Below are 20,827 nucleotides of genomic sequence, written 5' to 3' on the forward strand. Positions count from 1 at the left end.
AAAAGATGGAAAAATGGGGCAAAAGTCACTTGACAACTGCCTCACTTAGCAACAAAATTTAGGGTTCAATTATGGCCGTTAAGTCAAAAACTACCTAAGTAGACGGGGTGTGGCCATACTTGGGTTTTCTGTGAGGCTGCCAAGTTACATGTTGGGTTTCAAAACAAAATCTGAATCCATGAGGGTCTTTCTTGAGGCTGAATGGCCATGGGTCCAGGAAGTCTGACCTCATGTGCTCTAAGTATCTTTGCCTCTATTTGCTAAGTGCCTTCCTAAGCAAAAGTTCTAAAGAACCCAGTCCTGCAGTGGGAACGATCAAAATAAAGGATCACAAGCCAGGAAAAAGAAGAAAACATTATTTTCACAGTACATTTTTATGGGTAGAAGGGACTGATTAAAACAACTAATATATTAACTTCTGCAACACCAAACGAAGGTGCAGATTTTTAAAAATCTCATCTACGACTTCTCCGCATGAACAATAAGTATTTGGATACGAGATGCTGGCATTAATGTTCAGAGGACGATCAACATTTTATTAGCACATATTCCACACAATTATAAAGAGGCCACATGCAATGAGTTTTCACTGATATTAATTCAGGACCTGCGTGCTTAAATGCAGTGGATTCCAGGGGAACACAACACAATCAGGAATTAAAAAGGCAAAATACCAAAGGAGCAGAGGGCAACTCATGCGCCAAACGGAGGGGCTTTCTCCACAAAAGCAAAAATTGAAAGAATTTTTTACAAAAAAATATTATATTTTTACTAATTAATTTAATTAGTTCAAATTGCATATCACTTTCATGGGTGTAGTGTAGGACAGTGTTTCTCAGCCTAGATCACTTTAAGATGTGTGGATTCCAACTCCCAAAATTTCCCCCAGCCAGCATCATGAGCTCAGGAATTCTGGAAGTTGAAGTTCACACATCTTAAAGGGACCCAGGTTGAGAGACACCAATGTGTGGTAAACTGCAATCAAATGGACATGTTGCACCTAAACCTGCAAAATTTTTAACCCAACCAATGAAAAAAGTGTGTAGCCTCTGAAAGTTTCCACCTTTTCTGTCTGAAAGATTCGTGTAGAAAAGTTACATCTGCTGAATTTCTCTGTACAGTAGTACCTATAGATACGAGCTGCTCCACATGCGAGTATTCCAAATTGCGAGCCACGACGGGAGGTAAATTTCTGTTCCAAACCCGAGCTCAAATTCAGGATACGAGCCGAGCTTCCACTAGGTGGCGCAAGAATCCTTGCTTCTGGTTATCTCCGTGGGGAAAAACAAAGTCTAAAGCCATTTGTTCCAGATACGAGTTGATCGACATACGAGCTCCGTTCTGGAACGAATTAAACTCGTATCTAGATGTACTACTGTATTCTATTTGAAGGGTATACATGCACTGATGTCCCTGAAATTATGAAATACGGGTAGTCCTTGACTTATGACCACAATTGAGCCCAACATTTCTGTTGCTAAGCGAGATGTCTGTTAAGTGAATTTTGCCCCATTTTACGACCTTGCCTGCAACAGCTGTTAAGCAGGACTGGGTTCTAATTTACTTCATTGTCGGTTCGCTTCCTCCTGTGCCTTGTGGGCGCACGTCATGGGCGCAGACACGCATGTGCAGGGCCAAAAAATCCAGGGGGAGTTAGTCAAAAACAAGATTGCGACCACATGCACAGTGCTGGAAACTCAGCTTTTGCACATGCTCAATATATACACAATTTATTTGTTTGTTTGTTCATTTATTAATTCATTCATTCAGACTCAGGGCAGCTTACATGTTAGCAATAGCTCTTTTTAACAGAACCAGCATATTGCCCTCACAATCCGGGTCCTCATTTTACCCATCTCGGAAGGATGGAAGGCTGAGTCAACCTTGAGCCGGTGATGAGATTTGAACTGCTGACCTGCAGATCTAGCAGTCAGCTTTAGTGGCCTGCAATACTGCACTCTACCCACTGCACCAACTCGGCTCCTAACACATCCTAGATCTGAATGAATGAAATATTCTCATTGAATACTTCGTTCTGTACAAAGTTGAATGGGCACAACAGCATGTGAAATTGATTGTCAATCAGTGTTACTTCCTAAGTGGACAGTTTGATTTCACAAAAGTTTGACTTACTTGGAGTTATATTGTGTTGTTTAAGTGTTCCCTTTATTTTTTTGAGCAGTGTATATATATATATATTAAAGATAGCAGTGCCCACTGACTAGCACCGACTGAACTGGGTCAGTGACATCGTTGTGACGTCACCAGCGTGTCACTACCAGTTTGGTTGAACCAGGAGGAACTCATCCCTGCTGTTAAGTAAATCACTGGATTTCTTAAGTTAGTAACATGGTAGTTAAGTGAATCTGGCTTCCCCATTGACTTTGCTGGTCAGACGGTCACAAAAGGCGATCCCAAGACTTTGGGATACTGAATTTTGATCTTGTGATGCTGCAATGGTTGTGTGAAAAATGGTTGTAAGTCACCTTTTCCAGTGCCGTTGTAACTTTGAATGGTCACTAAGTCAAGGACTAGCGGTAGAACAAAATCGGTTGTACAATTGAATCTGACAATCTTGGTTGTTCTTTTAAACTAGCCACCCCTCACAGCTATCTATCAGATACACTAGACTTCAGCATTCAGAATTCCAAAGAATGGCTAACAGAACATGAAGGGAGGAGAAGTTTGTTTTATTCTATTAACATTGTTTTGATTTAAATTTAAGGCAATATGGGGAGTAGTTTTGGTCTTCAGCAAAAAAAAAAGACCACTGATGATAAAAGAGAGAAATAAAACTGATATGACCTCTATTGATTTGGGTTATTTAAAAATTGTTTAATTTTTCATTTCTACCATTAAATCACACTTCTACCTAAAACTAAGAAAGCTTGTACCAGATCAAGATCTCAAATTACAATTCAAAAGTGTGTTGCTAACTGTTATTTTGCTTGCCCCTTGTGTAAGCAAATAAACTGATTACCGGTAGCTTGGTACTATTAACCATAACTCCCCAGTTTTGACCTAAATGAATGACTGTATTAATTTATTAAATATTTAACTGTGGCTCTTACCAGAAAAATAAGACTGAATAATGTTCTAGGAATAAGATAAAAGCTGTTAGGTTAAATTTAGATTTGTGTGGCTACTTTTACAGGTTGCAAATTTTATGTTGGATCATAATGTAATTTGAAAAGTACTAGAGACATTGAAATGATGTATCACATTATCAACACAAATACATTTACTCAATGGGATACTTGAAACCCATGTTCTAGGTATTTGGGAGCTAAGTGTTAATCTGAATTAATTTGGTTTTTGTTTCAGTTTTGTACAAGAGACAAGTACATACAATTCATAAATACTTGTTATGTGTTATGATATGAGTAAACCTATGCACTTTTGCATCCCAACTCCTTGAACGTTAGAACTTAAATCGACCCCTGTGTTGGGGGTAAGAACATGGTAGAAAGAAATGATAATCTAAGTCAACATAGATGAGAAATAAAATTAATAAAAATAACAGGCTCACAATGATAAAAAAATGGTTCATTCTGCAAAGAACCTCATTAGTGTCATAACTCATGCACTACCTAAATTGTCTAAAATGACCACAACAGTTTTACTAATACTTTTTTGGTTAATTAATTCAGGTCAATCAATAGCAGACAGCAACAGACACCCACAACTAGCATATGCGGGCAAAGCATTGGCAGGAGGCATCAAACCAATCTATTAGTCTTTTTTACTAGCTAAAACATTACCTACCTCCCAGCCAGTACTCTGTATAATAAAAAGTAAAAAAAAAGTATGTAATAGAAACAAATGCAGAACTTTCTTGACATGCCATCAACAATAAAGCAATATACATCTACAATAGTTTAATGCTTTTTAGGTACCATGTATTTACATTAGCAGTCCCCCCCCCCAATTTCACCAGAAAAAACATCTTATGGAAAAGAAGAACCTATGGTTATAAGATATTTTTGCTGAATGCATTGAAGGCTAACTCTGCAGAGGATGTCTGCCTCCTATATAGATATTCTGTTCTAACTATCTGCTCTTTTCTGTTCATTGTGAAATTTGATGGGGAATGTGATAAAGAAAATACCCAACATAAAGTGGCTTAAAAGGTTTAATGATGGGAATATTGGGATTACATCCTTGGGCCCCATTGCATTGGCAAATGTACATAAACTCCTGCTCTATATATACACACAGCATGTTGGTGTGTGTCCAATTTTTCTTCTTCTTTTTTATTATAAAGGTCTGAGAATCAAGAGAGAAGATGAAACTTCTCTTACTGCTGCAACATATTTACTATTTCAGCCTGACATTCAGGTTAATGCAAGACTGGAGAAATGAGTTATACAATAATTTTTATGCAGTGTTTGTTGTGCAATGCAGGTAGAGGTAGTCCTTGACTTATAAGTGATCATTTTACGACCATTTGTATTTACTAAGGCCTCAGAACTGATACTTTACAGCCTACAAAGCGCCTCCAAGCCATCATAAATGGTGAGGCCTTCATCCCCCCTGTAGCATCGCATGATTGCATTTCAGGTGCTTAGCAACCTGTTCACATTTATGATATGTTGTTTATAACAAATGTTGTTCAACAAATGCAATCATGTGATCGACATTTGCAATCTTCTCTACTGGCTTCCCCAGAAAGTGAATGGTGAAATCAAAAGAAGACAGCAGGGAAGATTGCAAGCAGAAGGGATGGAGGGTTTGAGGTCTGTTTCCCCAGTGCACTGAGGGATTTCCTTCCTTCTTCTGGCGAGGAAGAAAAATCTTCCACTGGAGGGACGGACCTCAAACCTGGCAAAACAGCTACTAAATTCCAGCCTTCTGAGCAGTTCAGAGGGATCATGTCCCTTACCGGTTCTGAAAAGTTCAGAAGGCTGGCCTTTGCTAGCAGTATTAGGGGAGGGGAAAACACCAATGAATGGCAGCCTTCTGGAAGGCTGAAGTAGCCTTCACATCTGGCCAAAGTGCTAGTGAAAGTGATCATTCAGAAGACCCTTTCTTCTTGATTTGGAGAAGGAGTCTTCTGAATCATTGTGAGAATGGAGTTGACTTGCAAGATGGAACTGGTGGCCTTGGCAATCAGGAACTGCAGAATAATATTTGTTGGTTGGTTGGTTGGTTGTTTTGTCAAGTACATATTGATGGTATACAAAGATATAATAATATTTATATGCATGATACTAGTAAAAGAGAAACATTAGGACAGGGGACGGAAGGCACTCTGGTGCACTTATGCACGCCCCTTCTTTGCCTCTTAGGAATCGGTAAGTGGTAATACTAAGGTAAGTGGATGTGGGCTTGGTGAGGAAGGGAAAGGCCCCAAGTCACCTGGGCATGGTGGAGTGGTGAGAAGGGCCAGGCCTCATCAGTGTGCAGGGATGCCCAGGCCCTCTCGCCATCCCATCACACCCGAAGGCCTGGACTCGACACTCCACTAAATGACAGCAACTGGAAGACCTGGGATTGCAGTTGCTTAGCAAAGAGCTCACTTAGTGTCTTGGTTAAACGACCACTTTGCTCAACAACCGAGTCTGGGCCCAAATTCAATAGTAAGCAGAGGATTATGACTACAATTAGGAGCAGAAAAATTTGCTGCTAAGCAGTGCAGTCAGAGAGGCATCACCAGATTTTATGACTTTTTGCCATTGTCATTAAGCAAATCACCCATAATGAGACACTGTATGACTGTGACTTGCAACCTCCTGCTGGCTTCCCCATTGGTTTTGCTTGTGGGAGCTTGGATGGGAAATGTTGAATGCATGCCTGCAGGATGAAGCAACTGTCTTAAGTGGGAACTGACTGCCATGGGGCTGGAATTGTGATCACATATCTGCTGGGATGCTGCATGATCCCAAGTAGTTATAAGTCCCTTTTTTTAAACATAGTTGTAACTTTGCATTACTAAATGAATGGCCAAATTGAGAGCTAACTGTAAGATTCAGGGAATATTAGTACATGAATCAAAATAAATTTTATTTTCTACAAATATTCAAGTTTTTTTTAAAAAAATTCTTAATCACCGCACATTTTCTCCAAATCATATAAATGGTATTTACAATGCTGTATATTATCTGTATAGTCCAAAGACCTAAGAAATATCAAAGTAGCCTCTAAAAATATAGGCAGCACCAAGTAAGGTGGGTTTTTTCTTCTTTTTTTCTTTCTAGTAAAATTAGGTTGTTCAGGTCTGATAAATTAAAAATTTCCAAATATTGGGAGAGGCCTTTAGGTATTGCTCCAGGGAATCCAGTCATGATTACTATAATGGTGAATTTATGTTTTCATTATTATTATTTAATCTGCAAGTCCTATATTTCACAATGTTTTCAGGTTGATTTTCCTCAATCCTACCATAACCCAAAATAGCAATATCAATGACCCAAATTCACTTCATTTCAATACATCAGGATGCTATAGTCAATTATCTGTTTGGATTTTAAAGTCCCATAAGATCTCACCCACTCATCTTCCATAACCTTCTCAGCTTGGCAGTCCCAATAGCTCAAATAGTTCAGTATTCAAATCCAAACCTCTGGCCTATTATGCTTATAATTATCTCTTTTGTTTCAAGTCTTGTTCCAAATGCATGTGAAAAAGGTACTGTAAGTCTTGAACTAAGTTACTCATGTCAGTCAAGGTTAAAATTAATGCCAATTCAAAAACAAATCAAAAGGAAACACCACTTTGGGGTTGATTCTGGGCAAGAAAGGCACTAGAGAAGTGTTATATGTCTGGTAATCAAGAAACCAGCTATTTTTCAAGCAGCCAGAGTTTATTTACAATGGAACATTCTTAATAGTGGAGACATCAAGATTATTTATGTTGATTTAATAGCTTCTAGAACAGATTTAATGGTTATTAAGTTCTACACATCCTATTTGTGATATGGCTAGAACTTGTGTTTGAAATACAGTAGAAAAACTATATTAAAATAGTCTAGCTTTACTTTTAATTTACAATCTGGTCTTATCATAGTCTCCTGATATTATGATGTAAATTTCTCTGTGCTTTGGCCAGGTCATAAAAAAAGCTTACTAGCTGTTGCTATAGTTTTTAGCAACAAGATGCCATCCAATTTTCTACATCCAAACATAAAGCCACCTACATTCCCACCATCTGTCCAACACAGGACACAGTTTGGACAAACAAGGCATCAGCTGCAGGACCTAAAACTAGGTACCTGCCAATCAAGAGCACTGAGCACTCAATTTACTGAGTTTGGATGCTCCAGCATAGTTGCAAGTGTGTAATGGTTTGTGTTTTTACTGGTTTCAGTTAGTTTTTGTCATTCTTTGTTTTTGTTTGTTTGCCATCCAGAGTTTCTTGGGTAGATGGTTATATAAACTGGATAAACAAGCAAACAAATAAAAAACCTAATGGGGAAAATGGCTCGCATAATAATTGCACTCAATTCTTTCATGTTTTGTGGAGTCGCCTTTATGTTTGTACAATAGGTACAGAATAAAATGTACCAATGGACACAATAATTTCCATCTGACTTAAGTAGGTAGCTGTAGAAAAAAAATTAGAAAACAGTACTAATTAGAAGAACTTTTTAGCCATTGTTTTGCCACCCAAGTTGATTGTACATTTTGGAATATAACCCATGGACATCTGCTCTGACAAAGTGCATTGGTCTATTTTGCCACTTTCTTGCTATAGATCCCATAGGCATTACCTGATGAACTATCCTGCTGAATGCATCCTGGAGTTTACCGTGAATTGTGGCCAGTTTCTTGGCATCTCTGTTAGCTTCATGAATTGGAATAAGGATTTTGTAAACCTCGTTGACCGCTTCATACATACCAGCCTACAAAAAGAGACTGCATGTCAGATGGATCTATTGCTTCACCAAGAAAATAAACATCCTAAGTGCAGCACATGATAAAAATGCTTCATTATTACAAAGAAATTGAAAAGCTCATTTGCTATTGCATTGGCATCCTTCTGTCTCGAAAGACCATGATATCATGCTCTGGATTCATTACTATAAGAGAATGTAATCTAGAGCACAGAATAATTCTGAGTGTTCCTTTTATACATTCCACAAAAAGGCCATTTCCCTCTTTCCACTGCCTTTCGGAGGGTTGAAAAAACAGTCCCATTATTTGCCTATACAAAAAGTAACTGCCTTCCTTGTCTTCAAATTTCTTCCACTTCAATCTGAAGAAGATTTCAAAGGAATCCCATTGCTGAACTAAAAGGCAAATTTTAAGCACCTATTACAGTTGCATCCTGGATAACTTTGAAAACTGACTCTGGTTGCTCTCCCAATAGCACAAAAATGTCATCTTATCCATATACAATGCAGTGAACATTCCTTTCACTCCTATTCCATTTCAGTTCAGTTAAGCAACTGAAATGTAAACACCTGGTACAGATATGTTTCATGTTTACCATAGAGTGCTCAGTGCTTTCAAATATTTATATCATGTATCATCTACACCAGGGATCCCCAACCTGTGGGCCATGGCCACTAGTGGGTCATGAGGAGACTGTAACAGGGTCACGGAAATGGCTGGCGAGCACATGTATGTGGTGTGTGAACAGTGGCACACATGCACTCTGCTCGTGCAAATGGAGTCACCTGCGCGCACGTTCACCATCCACTTCTGTGGAACCATCCCTTCTCCTCCACCCCGCTGGTCTGCAAAGCCAGAAACATTGGGCAGCTCTGATCTATTCTACGTAGCTATAAGGAATTAGCAGACAAAATACAGAAAGTGAGGGGAGAGGGGCGGCACAGAAATCCTATTATTATTATTATTATTATTATTATTATTATTATTATTATTATTATTATTATTATGTCAGTACAACACAGCAAACGAGATCACTATCTATGCTGGATTTCGTATCTCATCACCAGTCAGGCGCTTCCCAAGCACCTAGGACTGCATGATGTAGCGGCGAATTATGTATGCCGATCCCAGAAAAGCGACCTTTTGCAATTGACAGATGGAGATTTTGTCAATTCCGATGGTTTTCAAATGTCCGCTGAGATCCTTTGGCACTGTGCCCAGCGTGCCAAGTACCACTGGGACCACTTTCACTGGCTTATGCCAGAGTCGTTGCAGCTCGATTTTTAGATCTTCGTATTTCACTAATTTCTCTAGCTGCTTCTCCTCAATTCTGCTGTCTCCTGGGATTGCGATGTCGATGATATTATTATTATTATTATTATTATTATTATTATTATTATTATTATTATTATTATTATTATTTAGATTAGTATGCTGCCCCTCTCCGGACTATTTAATTATTCAATTAATTATTTAATTCAATTAATTAATTAATTAATAATAAGTGTGAAATTCTTCTACCATGGAAAAAGAAGCTGCAGCTTGCTCTAATAGTCCAACCAGGCCCACTTCAGTAAAATACTTTCCAGAACATATCCCTTCTTCGTCTGGAGATACCACATCATCAGAAACTGCAGATTCTTCTAGAACATTTGAAGAGACGTTCTGAGGAAATACAAAGCAATTAATTTTTATTAATGCTAACATGCAAATCTCCTGACCAGAGCACTAAATCTTTTCTTTGATGTGCAATTATATTTCAGTATAATGAGACTATTTTGGTAATAAAAGCCGTATTCCCTTTTCTGGTTTGTCAGAGAGAGTCTTCATAGACCGTGAAAATTTTTAAAAGCTGTTACGATGATGTCCAAATTATGCCTGAAAGATATCATTTTGTTTTGTAAAGCAATTGGCTCAGATGAATGTAGATCAGGGGTCGGGAACCTATGGCTCGCGAGCCAGATATGGCTCTTTTGATGGCCGTATCTGGCTCGCAGACAGGGCTCCTAGCACTGAGCTCCCGCTCGCAGCTGTCCCCTGGCTCCTGCTCGATGCCACGGTTTTCGGCGCTGTCCTGCTGGGCCCCAAAGACGGAAGGCAGGAAGAAGGAGAGCTCCATTCTTCTCGCCTTTTTCCCGCCTTCCGTCTTTGGGGCACAGCAGGACAGCACCGAAAACCGCGGCATCGAGCAGAAGCCGGGGGACAGCTGCGAGCGGGAGCCCCAGGAGGGAAGTACCAGCAGCGCCCCGCCCAGCTGAAGCTTCACTGGCGTCGGCGGCAAATGTCCTTTGTGGCCCGGTGGGAGGGGGGGGCTGCAGCGGCCGCAGGCAGTCGCAGGGAGATGGCGGCGGTGAGAGGGAGCTCCAGCTGGGCTGGGGGTTCGGGGGGGCCATGAACGCCGCCCGGAGCCAATGGCTTCTTTTGGGCTTACTTGAATTCCTGCTGCTGGTAAGCGCGCGCGGGTGGCCGGGTGGGAAGGGCGAGGCGCGAGGGGGAGGCAAGTGGAGAAGCGGAGAGAGAGAGAAGTGGACCAAAAGAAAGAAAAGGGAAAGAGAGGGAGGGAAAGAGAAATGGAGAGGAAGGAAGGAGGGAGGGAGGGGAGGGAGGGAGAGAAGGAAGGAAGAGAAAGGAGGGTAGAAAGAGAGGGGGAGAGAGAGGAGAGAGAAAGGAAGAGGAGAGATAGAAAGGAAGAGAGAGAAAGAAAGAGGGATAGAAAGAGAGAGAGAGTGAGAGATGCTCAGTGAGCCTTTCTTTGAAGTTGCCTTTCTTTCTTTCTTTCTTTCTTTCTTTCTTTCTCTCTTTCTCTCTTGCTCTCTTGCTCTTTCATTCTTTTTTCTTTCTCTTGCTTTCTTTCTTTCTCTTTCTTTCTCTCCTTCCTTCCCTCCTTCCATTTCTTTCATTCCCCCTCTCTATTTTTATTTCTCTTTCATTCTTTCTTTCTCTCTTTCTTGCTTTCTTTCTTGCTCTTTTTCTTTCTCTCTTTTACCTTCCCTTCCTCTATTTCTTCTTTTCTTTCTCCTTCCTACCTTCTTCCCTCCCTCCCTTCCTTCAGTCCTTCCTCTCTTACTCTCCCCTTTCATAAGTTTCCTTGCTTCCTTCCTCTGTTCCTGTCCCTTCCCCCTTTCTTTCTTTCTTTCTTTCTTTCTTTCTTTCTTTCCTTCCTTCCCTCCCTCCCTCCATTTCTTGCTTTCCTTCTCCTTCCTCCCTTGTTTCCTCCCTCATTCCCTTCTTTCACTCCTTCTTCTCTTACTCTCCCCTTTCACACCTTTCCTTGCTTTCTTTGCACCCTTCCTCTGTTTCTGTCCCTTCCCTCTTTCCTTCCTTCCTTCCCACCCTCCGTCCATTCATTCACCCATTCCTCTCTTGATCGCCCCTTTTACCATTCCTTCCTTCCTTCCTTCCGATGTGGGCCTGGGCCAGCAGAGTAGTTTGCTTTTGCACCCCGTCTCGAGCTCCCTTGGTGCCAACCCGGCCCTCCCCACTTCAGAGAGAAGGGGGAGAAAGAGAGAGAGAGAAAGAGAAAGAGAAAGAGAGAGATAAAAAGAGAAAGATAGAGGGAGGGAGAGAAAGAGATAGAAAGAGACAAAGAGAGGGGGAGAGAAAGAGAGAGAGAAAGAAAGAGAGAAAGGGAGATACGTACGGCTCTCGCGGAATTATATTTCAAAATATGTGGCGTTTACGGCTCTCTTAGCCAAAAAGGTTCCTGACCCCTGATGTAGATGAACACTCATTCGGTTAAATATATACAGATTGTGACACTCTTTGTGATAATTCTTACATAACATTATCCAAACCTTGAATCTCTGAACTTTCTCCTACTTGCTGTAACTTCCGTTGGGGCTGATGCAATCATTCTGTGGGCTTCATCTAATATAGTACCAGCATTTCCTGGTATTTTTCATTGCTGGTACGATAGCTACAATTCCAACAGTTTATCTTTCTGTATTGGAGCTTCTTTGAATTTTGTCAAAATAGTCAGTAAAAGAGCCAAGCCACACAGTTTGCTTCACATGAACCTTCCCAAACCTAACGCCCACTGGAAAGATGAGAATCACAACTTTTAAGATGACCAGTCAGTTCATGATCAAGATAGGTAGACATAGTTCTAATAATATGCAATGCGCATAATATACATTCCGCTGGGAAGACCCCTGCAAATAGAAAAACATACAAGTAGCTTTGCTACCAGGAATGTCAAGAGAATGCTCTTAAGTGGAGCATTATGGGACAGCCAGTAGCTGCTAAGACAGGGGTGTCAAACTCAAGGCCCATGGGTCAAACCCGACCCGTGGATTGCTTAGATCTGGCCTGTGGGTTCGCCTTGGAAACAGCAAAGAATTGGCCCGCAGTGCCTCTGCCAGTGAAAACAGTGCGGGAGGGCTGAGTGTGGCCCTCGTGAGCTCGGTTTTCACTGGAAGAGGGTTGGCAGGAGGCTGTCACAGTCAAAAATGGAAGTTGAGAGGGCTGCAGGCAGCTCCCCTGAGCTCCATTTTTGCTGGCAGAGCGCTCTGGCCCCTGACACAAGTGACATTGAGCTGGCCACGCCCACCCCTGCCGTGCCCACCCTGTCCCCCTACAAACCTGTTCCAGCCCTCAATGAAATGGAGTTTGACACCCCTGCACTAAGAGATCACTGGATTTAGATCAAACAGATTTCCCAAGGGGCAACTTCCTGAAGAAGCTAGTATGAATACAGCTGGTCTTTGACTTAACAACCGCAATTGAGCCCAAACTGGCTGTTGCTAAGCAAGACAGTTGCTAAATGAGTTTTGCCCCTTTCACCACCTTTCTTGCCGCAATTGTTAAGTTAGTAACGTGGCTGGGAAGTGAATCTGGCTCCCCCATTGACTTTGCTTCTCAGAAGGTTGCAAAAGGCAATCACATGACTCTGGGACACTGTCACCATGATAAATACATGGCAGTTGCCGAGCGTTGGAAATTTGATCATGTGACCATGGGGATGTTGCAATGATCGTAAGATTGAAAAAAGAGTTGTAAGTCACGTTTTTCAGGGCTGCAACTTCATATGGTCATTAAACAAATGGTTGTAAGTCAAGAAGTACCCATGTTCTGCTCAATACTTGTAACACACAAAATTTTTCTTTCCACCTCTTAGAACAATCTCTAGGACAGTGATGGCGAACCTATGGCATGGGTGCCACCAGTGGCACGCAGAGCCATATCTGCTGGCACGTGAGCAATTGCCATAACTCAGCTCCAACGTATATGAGTGACGACCAGATGATTTTTGGCTTGCCTGGAGGCTCTGGGAGGGCATGTTTGGTTTCCAGAGAGCCTCCAGAGGGATGGGGGTGGACACTTTTATCCTCTCCCTGGAAGCCTGTGGAGCCAGGGAAGGGCGAAACAAGAGCCTACTGGGCCCACAAGAAGTTGGGAAACAGGCCGTTTACGGCCCCCAGAGGGCCACTGGGGGGGCGGGGAAGCTATTTTTGCCCTCCCCAGGCATAGAATTATGGGTGTGGGCACTCGCACATATATGATAATGTGCGCGCATGCTCTTTTGGCACCCAAGGGAAAAAAGGTTCGCCATCACTGCCCTAGGAAATAGCTATCCAAGGGAGTCTTCTTTCCCATTTAGGATGGCTTTCTTAATAGTTTCACCACTATACCAAGTTATGCTTTCTTGGACTTTATAAACATAGTCCTTGACTTACAGCCACAACTGAGCCCAAACTTTCCGTTGCTAAGCGAGTCATTTGTTAAATGCCTCACTTTACAACCTTTCTTGCCAGTTATGAAGTAAATCACTGTCTGCTTCCCCGTCGACTTTCTTGTCGAAAGTCACAAAAGCTGCCCCGAGTCCTCGGAGAGGGGCAGCATACAAATCCAATTAAATAAATAAAAAGTGATCACATGACCCATGACTCTGCAACCATCATAAATGAGTCAATTGCCAAGCGTCGGAATTTTGGTCACATGATGTTGTGGTTGGCTCTGGCCCAGCTCCTGCCCCAAGAAATCTGGAGGTGGATGCAGGGGAAACATCAATATGTCATAGGCCTGTTTTATTGCCGACAGAGTCAGGTAGTGCAGTTTCCTCGGACGAAGAAGGAGGTGGGGGTGACTTGGAAGAAGGGGGCTTGGCACACAGCCCAGGAAGCCAATCTCCATTATCTTCGGTTGATTCGGATGAGGAAGTATTAGACCCACGCATGCGCAGAATTATGCATAGAAGAGACCAATTGCAGAAATATTACAGGAGGTAAGAGAGGCTACCTGTGTTTGGGTGGGGCTCCAGTAATTAGAGCTACTGATATAAATAGCAGCGTGTTGGCTTGGCCATTGTGGAAGATTATCTGATCGTTGTGCTTCAGGACTGTGCCTTGTTGTTTCCGGACTTCGTTGATTTTTCACGTTTGACTTTGAAACCAAAGCAGAGCAAAGTGTGTGTGTTTCACTTCGTGGAAGAAGGAGGGCTGCTAGCTAAGTACTTAAGGACTGATTAAGGGGATTGTACAGACTACCAGGTTGTTTTGGGATGAGTGCTCTTTGCAATACAAAAAGGGTGCTTTGTTTCTTTTGAATTTTTGTGATAAAGAACATTGTTTTTGAACTATCAAGTGTGTGTGTGTCTGAAATTTGTACCCTTGAATTTTCGGGAGACTCTTACCATAGAGTCTCCGGCAGAAAACGTGACAAACATAGTGATGCAGCAATTGTGGTAAAGGTGAAAAATGGACCTAAGTCACTTTGTTTGATGTCGTTGCAATTTCGACTAGTCACTAAATGAACTCTTGTAAGTCGAGGACTACCCATACAATCCAATTTCATAGTCTGGGATATTAAAAGAAAAGAAAAGAATGTACCTGAAATGTAACACATCCCACAGGGAGATATTTCCGATCCTCCAGCATGCTTAGATATTCAGCCACCAGAGCTGCAGAGTGAACCAAACACTGTGCCGATTCGGCGTGGTTATTTCTGGCGGAGTGTTTTCCAGCCATGTTCTGCAGCCAGGTTAGTCGTAGATCTGGTGAATTCTGATACCCTTTTGCAATTCTAGTTTTTGAAAAGCCAGAAGATTCATGTTAATGTGTATTTCTTTGCCTGGGTTTTCTGAGAGAGAGAGAGAGAGAGGCAAGCTCCATAAATCCTACCTGTACATCAAGTCAATTAGCATTTCTGGATCTTCCTGATGTTCCTTCATTTTAACTGTATCCGAGAGGATCATATGGAGATTGAACACAAGATCCTGTACCTGAAAATATGAAACACAAAAGAAAATAAAGTTATACTTGTTTATATACATATATTAATCTCTTAATCAGTTACCTATGGGACCTCTTCTGCAGTATGAGTCCCAGTGACCAGTTAGGTCCCACAGAGTTGGCCTTCTCCAGGTCCCATCAACCAGACAATGTCGCTTCTCTGTGGGGGGGGCCTCTGGAATCAGCTCCCCCCAGAGATTCATACTGCCCCCACCATCTCTGCCTTCTGCAAAAGTTTTAAGACTCATTTATGTCACAAGGCTTGGGGCATTTAAATCTTGGCCCCCTGGCCGATGAATGTTATGTATGGTTTGAATGAGTACGATTTAGGGTTTTAGGTTAGTTAGCTAGTTTTAATTATTTGTATTTTGCTATTGTATTGTTCTTATTATATGTTGTAAGTCCAGCATATAAATCTAATCAATCAATCAATCAATCAATCAATCAATGCTCAAAGTCTGGTAGCCAACTTTGACAGAACTAAAAAGATTCATGATAAATTTAGGCTGGTTTACAATTCCTTGTCTTATTCACCTTTTGTATTGTCGTTCATTGTATCAGGTGTCAGGTTTCCACTGAGCCCAAAATCATTATTCTCCCTGCCCTCTGTGTATAAACTACTAATGCTAGGGGGGGAAAAACATCAAATTTTTGCAAACACACATTTACAACATAAATTAAAAAGTGAATTTGAATTTCAACCAAATCTGAATCAACGCGTCTATTTAATTTTAACTTCAACTTTCTGTGCCGACTTCCAGGAATTTTACTTTACATTTTCTACCACCTTTAAATATTTAGTTCACATTTTTGCATCAATAACACTTCTAAGATTCTGCATCGATTGGACCTTCTGAGAACGAACACTTGTTATGTTCAAAGAAAAATACTTGTTTTTTTTCACCAAATCTAAAAGCACGTAGTCCTCACGGACTATGGAAATTGAGGATTTCCATAGTCTGTGAAGGGCAGCTTTGATTTACCTGAACAAGTTGCTTCATGATGTGTTTACCTTATCAAAGCAAACAGACAATCTGGTTACCATTCATAAACTGCTTTACATTGCTTCTCACAGCGCAGCAATTGCAAACATTGTGAGAAATTCCTGCACATGCACAGAAAGCACTTTATCTAAGTGTTGTAAGTTTCAGAGGACATGTAGAAATGGTATTGGACTGAGCTACATTGTAGTTTAAAGAAAGGAAATCATGTTGCTTTATGAAGTAGTTTCAGGGTTCTTTCATTACAATTTTGTCAAAACATCAAACTCTTAAATATTGATACAACAAATCTCTAAGGAATTAAATATACAGTGGTACCTCGTGATACGAACCCCTCGCCATGCGAACAATCTGAGATACAAACCCGGGGTTTGGAAATTTTTTGCCTCTTCTTCCGAACTTTTTCTGTCTTACCAACCCGCAGTCCGAACGCCGAACCCGGAAGTTCGGCAAAAGTTCGGGTGGCCGCCGAGAAGCCCCGCCGCCCGGCTGTCACTTTTTGAAACAGCCGGGGGGCTTCTTGGCATCCTCCCAAACCCGAACGCCGACCCCGAACTTTTGCCAAACTTCTGGGTTCGGCGTTTGGGAGGCCGCCGAGAAGCCCCGCCGCCTGGCTGTCGCCTTTTGAAACAGCCGGGGGGCTTCTCAGCATTCTCCTGAATGCCGAACCTGGAAGTTCGGCAAAAGTTCGGGGTCAGCGTTCAGGTTCAGGAGTGGCCGGCCAGGAAGGACGTCTTTGTGACATCAAAGCTCTGCCCATGGAATTCCCTATTGGGATTCCCCACCTCCTTTCCAGCCTCTCGACCAGCCCGACAGCTCTGCGGCTCTTTTGAAAAGCTAACAGCCAAGCGGCGGGGCTTCTCAGTGTCCTCCTGAACCCAAACGCCTTATGAACTTTTCGCCTTACGAACCTCCTCCGGGAACCAATTAGGTTCATAAGATGAGGTATTACTGTACTGCTCAAAAAAATAAAGGGAACACTCAAATAACACATCCTAGATCTGAATGAATGAAATATTCTCATTGAATACTTTGTTCTGTATGAAGTTGAATGTGCACAACAGCATGTGAAATTGGTTGTCAATGTTACTTCCTAAGTGGACAGTTTGATTTCACAGAAGTTGTATATTGTGTTGTGTTCCCTTTATTTTTTTTGATCAGTGTACTTACAGGGAGTCTTCACATAATAGTCACCCAAAGTCATTTCAAGAATAAGAAAGGTGGCATACAGTGGGGAAATCCAAAATTGTTTACTACCAGTTCTGTGCGGCTTGGTGAGTGGGGCAGGGGAAGGATACTGCAAAATCCCCATTCCCACTCCAGTGGTATTTGCCTGTTGTCCGAACTACTCAAAATTTCTGCTACCAGTTGTCTGAACTACTCAAAATTTCTGCTACTGGTTCTCCAGAGAACTTGTCAGATTTCAGAACCTGCTGGATTTCACCCCGACGGCATATAAATTTAAGAAATGAACTGAATAATCCCCATGAGTCTGATATTTTGGTTTTAAGTTGTTGTGATAGTTAATGGTTCAATTTTATGACTGATTTTACTATGTCATAAAATGAGTCACCATGTTTGTTAAATAACTCATCTGGTCATTAAGTGAGCCACCCTGATTGTTAAGCAAATCCATTCTCCCTAATGAACGTGTTTTGATTAAAAAACAGAAAGAAACATCCCAAATAGCTGTCATGACTGCAATTGGTCATAAATGCGAGCTGGCTGCCAAGTCCCCACACGGTCGCAGGGATGGGTCTGTATACCACACATAACTTGTATTAAGTTGTATTAATGGTATTAAGTAATTTTGGGATAGTCCGTCATGAATGGTCATTAAGCAAAAGCTTCTTGTACTTTTCCATGCTGAGTGAGAATTTTGTCTAACCTGATCAGGGAAGGTTGTCTCCTTCAATTCCAGGTCTTCTTCAGCATAAGTCAAAATGGTCTTCAGAGAACGTCTCAGAAACTCTTCATTAAAATTTTGAGATGTTCCCACTAGAGATGAGAGTGACATAGTCACCTGCATTTTCACTCTGGCAAAGTTCTGAAACAGACAAATTACCATTCAAGTCGTTAAGAAAAATAGCTTCTCAAAAAGAAGAGCTTCATAAATTTCATAAACTCGAAACAGAAAATAATCCCCCAACACTCTTTCTCCTAGTACCTGAAGTTCTCTAAGACAGAACTATTAAATTTGGTGATAGAATAGGCAAATAAAAGTAACACATTCTCCCCTAAAATTATTCACAGAAAATTAAGATGGATATGCTAAACCAAGTGACCAACGTAGAACAAAAAGAAGATAGCTGTATCCCCGCTGCTGAAAAATAATTTTCCTCAGTACCAAAAATTTACTTGTTCTTACTTTAAGAAAGAGATAAGAAAAGTATTTATGTATTGATTTAGTTGTATGATTTTGAGGCCACCTCAAACATCTGGTTCCAGATGTTCATATTCTTAAAAGAAAGAGACAATAAGATAGGAAACTGATTGTGTACATCCAGAAGACTAAAAAATTACAATTTCAGGCAAAAAAACTCCAAACTCTAACATGGCTTAAAAACCTCCCTACCCCATGGCTGGGGAAAATATTTGCGATTTAGAATGTCATCAGGGTTGGGAGCTATACAGATTTATACAGATATATAGTTAAGTGGATGCTATTCCAGAGAGGAGGCATTGTGGCTGAGAAGGCAAGCGATTTTACCTGACATTCATCAAATCTAATACATGTCTTTTGGTCAGCAAAAGGCTACTGAAATTCTCATTTTAGAGGAGATGCCCCTCTTTCCATAATTCCAAACATCCTACAAATTAGTTCAGGGGTTCCCAACCCCGGCACGCGGCCCACTAATGGACTGTGATCTATCTATTCAAAACCAGGTCTCACGAATGGTGAGAGCACACATAATATGATTTAATGCAGCTTGGCGGGATCCAGGGGAAGAGCCTTCTCTGTGGCGGCCTCGGCCCTCTGGAACCAACTCCCCCCAGAGATTAGAATTGCTCCCACCCTCCTTGCCTTTCGTAAGCTACTTAAAACCCATCTGCCGCCAGGCATGGGGGAACTGAGATACTCTTTCCCCCTGGGCCTTCACAATTTTATGCATGGTATGTCTGTATGTATGTACGGTTTTTATAATAATGGGTTTTTCATTGTTTTTGGTATTGGATTATTATTATATGCTGTCTTATTATTGCTGTTAGCCGCCCCGAGTCTCCGGAGAGGGGCGGCATACAAATCCAATCAATCAATCAATCAATCAATCAATTTACATGAGTGGGGGGATTTGTGTGCATTCACATGCACCAGCGCACAACTTGGCCAAGTTGAGCTGCACGCGTGTATGCTGACCCATCACTTGCACAGCCCAGTTCCCCTCATCCCCCCCCCCCAGTAGGGCTGCCAAACCGAAAAGGTTAGGGACCACTAACTTAGATAATCTGTGCTCTTACATAAATAATGTACTACTTACATTCCCAATCTCAAAGTTTTGCCTCATGAGGAGATACAGAGAGGCACTGGCATGGGACCGTATGGTGCTAATGCTACTGCTGCAGTGGCGCAAGAGTCGAAGGCATAGATCGGCACATTGCTCAGTCTCCTCTTCAAACAGCAGCTCTGGGAACTAAAACAGCAGGATGAGAGGCACATCATTCAACAAAAGCTAGAAACAATGAGCGTTGCAAATGTCAAGGTGATTCTACTTTATTTGCACTATAATGCTAATTATCTGTGCTCATCTTTCCTGGGATCACCTGCTCACCAGTCCAAATAAAGCAAGCCTTCAGTTGCATTTTGCTAGCAGAAACCGTGGAAGTAAAGCTGTCCCGGGTGCAAAGTAAACTCATTCAGGAGTGACAAGGAATGGTTGAATTTAGATTAGTCAGTCACAGTTCCAGAATTAAATAAAACCTCCTCACTCGGTACTCTATTTTCAAAACACTCACCTTTGAGACTAAAGCTCTTTGAGTAGCAAAGCAATGCTGGAGGTAAAGAGCACTTTGATTGCAGGCCATGCTATGTAGAAGAGCCTTCAGTATCCCACCAAGAATACTTTCCTTGGATTCAGTCACCGAAACCGTCTGTAGCCAAAGACAACAGGGCACCAGAAGCAGTCAAAAAATCATTTTAAAGTGAAGTGCGGCAAACGCACAATGAAAATCTAATCCTCATTCTGAGGTATCTGTAGCCCATCACAAAGAACCATTATGGAAAATACCAAGCATACTTAGGGCAATAAAACTATCCATATGCGGTCTATTATCAGGGTGTTATACTTACTACTTAGCTAACTATTACTTAATATATATCATATGTATATATTTTATGTATGTTGTAAACACATCATGTATCTATTGACAAGAAATGTAACTTTTTCCCCCAAGATAATTACTCATATCATTTATAATTTTTCATATATTTCACAATTACTTACACAATAGAAACATAGAAACATAGAAGACTGACGGCAGAAAAAGACCTCATGATCCATCTAGTCTGCCCTTATACTATTTTCTGTATTTTATCTTAGGATGGATATATGTTTATCCCAGGCATGTTTAAATTCAGTTACTGTGGATTAATCAACCATGTCTGCTGGAAGTTTGTTCCAAGGATCTACTACTCTTTCAGTAAAATAATATTTTCTCATGTTGCTTTTGATCTTTCCCCCAACTAACTTCAGATTGTGTCCCCTTGTTCTTGTGTTCACTTTCCTATTAAAAACACTTCCCTTCTGGACCTTATTTAACCCTTTAA

The 20,827-nt window shown here is 41.3% G+C and overlaps 1 protein-coding gene across 4 annotated transcripts in view; it reads right to left on the bottom strand.

Moving 5' to 3' along the window:
• Nucleotides 1-20,827, bottom strand: part of DOCK7 (dedicator of cytokinesis 7) — a 170,803-nt gene that overhangs the window by 19,498 nt on the left and 130,478 nt on the right. For 2 of the 4 annotated variants that reach the window (XM_070746051.1, XM_070746049.1), the window contains 8 exons: nucleotides 20,017-20,151; nucleotides 19,542-19,694; nucleotides 17,951-18,109; nucleotides 14,951-15,051; nucleotides 14,660-14,852; nucleotides 9,354-9,497; nucleotides 7,709-7,840; nucleotides 3,766-3,780 (listed from right to left, as the gene is read on the bottom strand). In XM_070746051.1, coding sequence (XP_070602152.1) covers nucleotides 3,766-3,780; nucleotides 7,709-7,840; nucleotides 9,354-9,497; nucleotides 14,660-14,852; nucleotides 14,951-15,051; nucleotides 17,951-18,109; nucleotides 19,542-19,694; nucleotides 20,017-20,151 — 1,032 coding nt within the window. The remainder of the gene's footprint in view (nucleotides 1-3,765; nucleotides 3,781-7,708; nucleotides 7,841-9,353; nucleotides 9,498-14,659; nucleotides 14,853-14,950; nucleotides 15,052-17,950; nucleotides 18,110-19,541; nucleotides 19,695-20,016; nucleotides 20,152-20,827) is intronic. The other 2 variants (XM_070746052.1, XM_070746050.1) reach the window with 1 other exon arrangement.

This window comes from Erythrolamprus reginae, chromosome 3 (assembly GCF_031021105.1).
Source record: "Erythrolamprus reginae isolate rEryReg1 chromosome 3, rEryReg1.hap1, whole genome shotgun sequence".
NCBI classification, from domain to species: domain Eukaryota; kingdom Metazoa; phylum Chordata; class Lepidosauria; order Squamata; family Dipsadidae; genus Erythrolamprus; species Erythrolamprus reginae.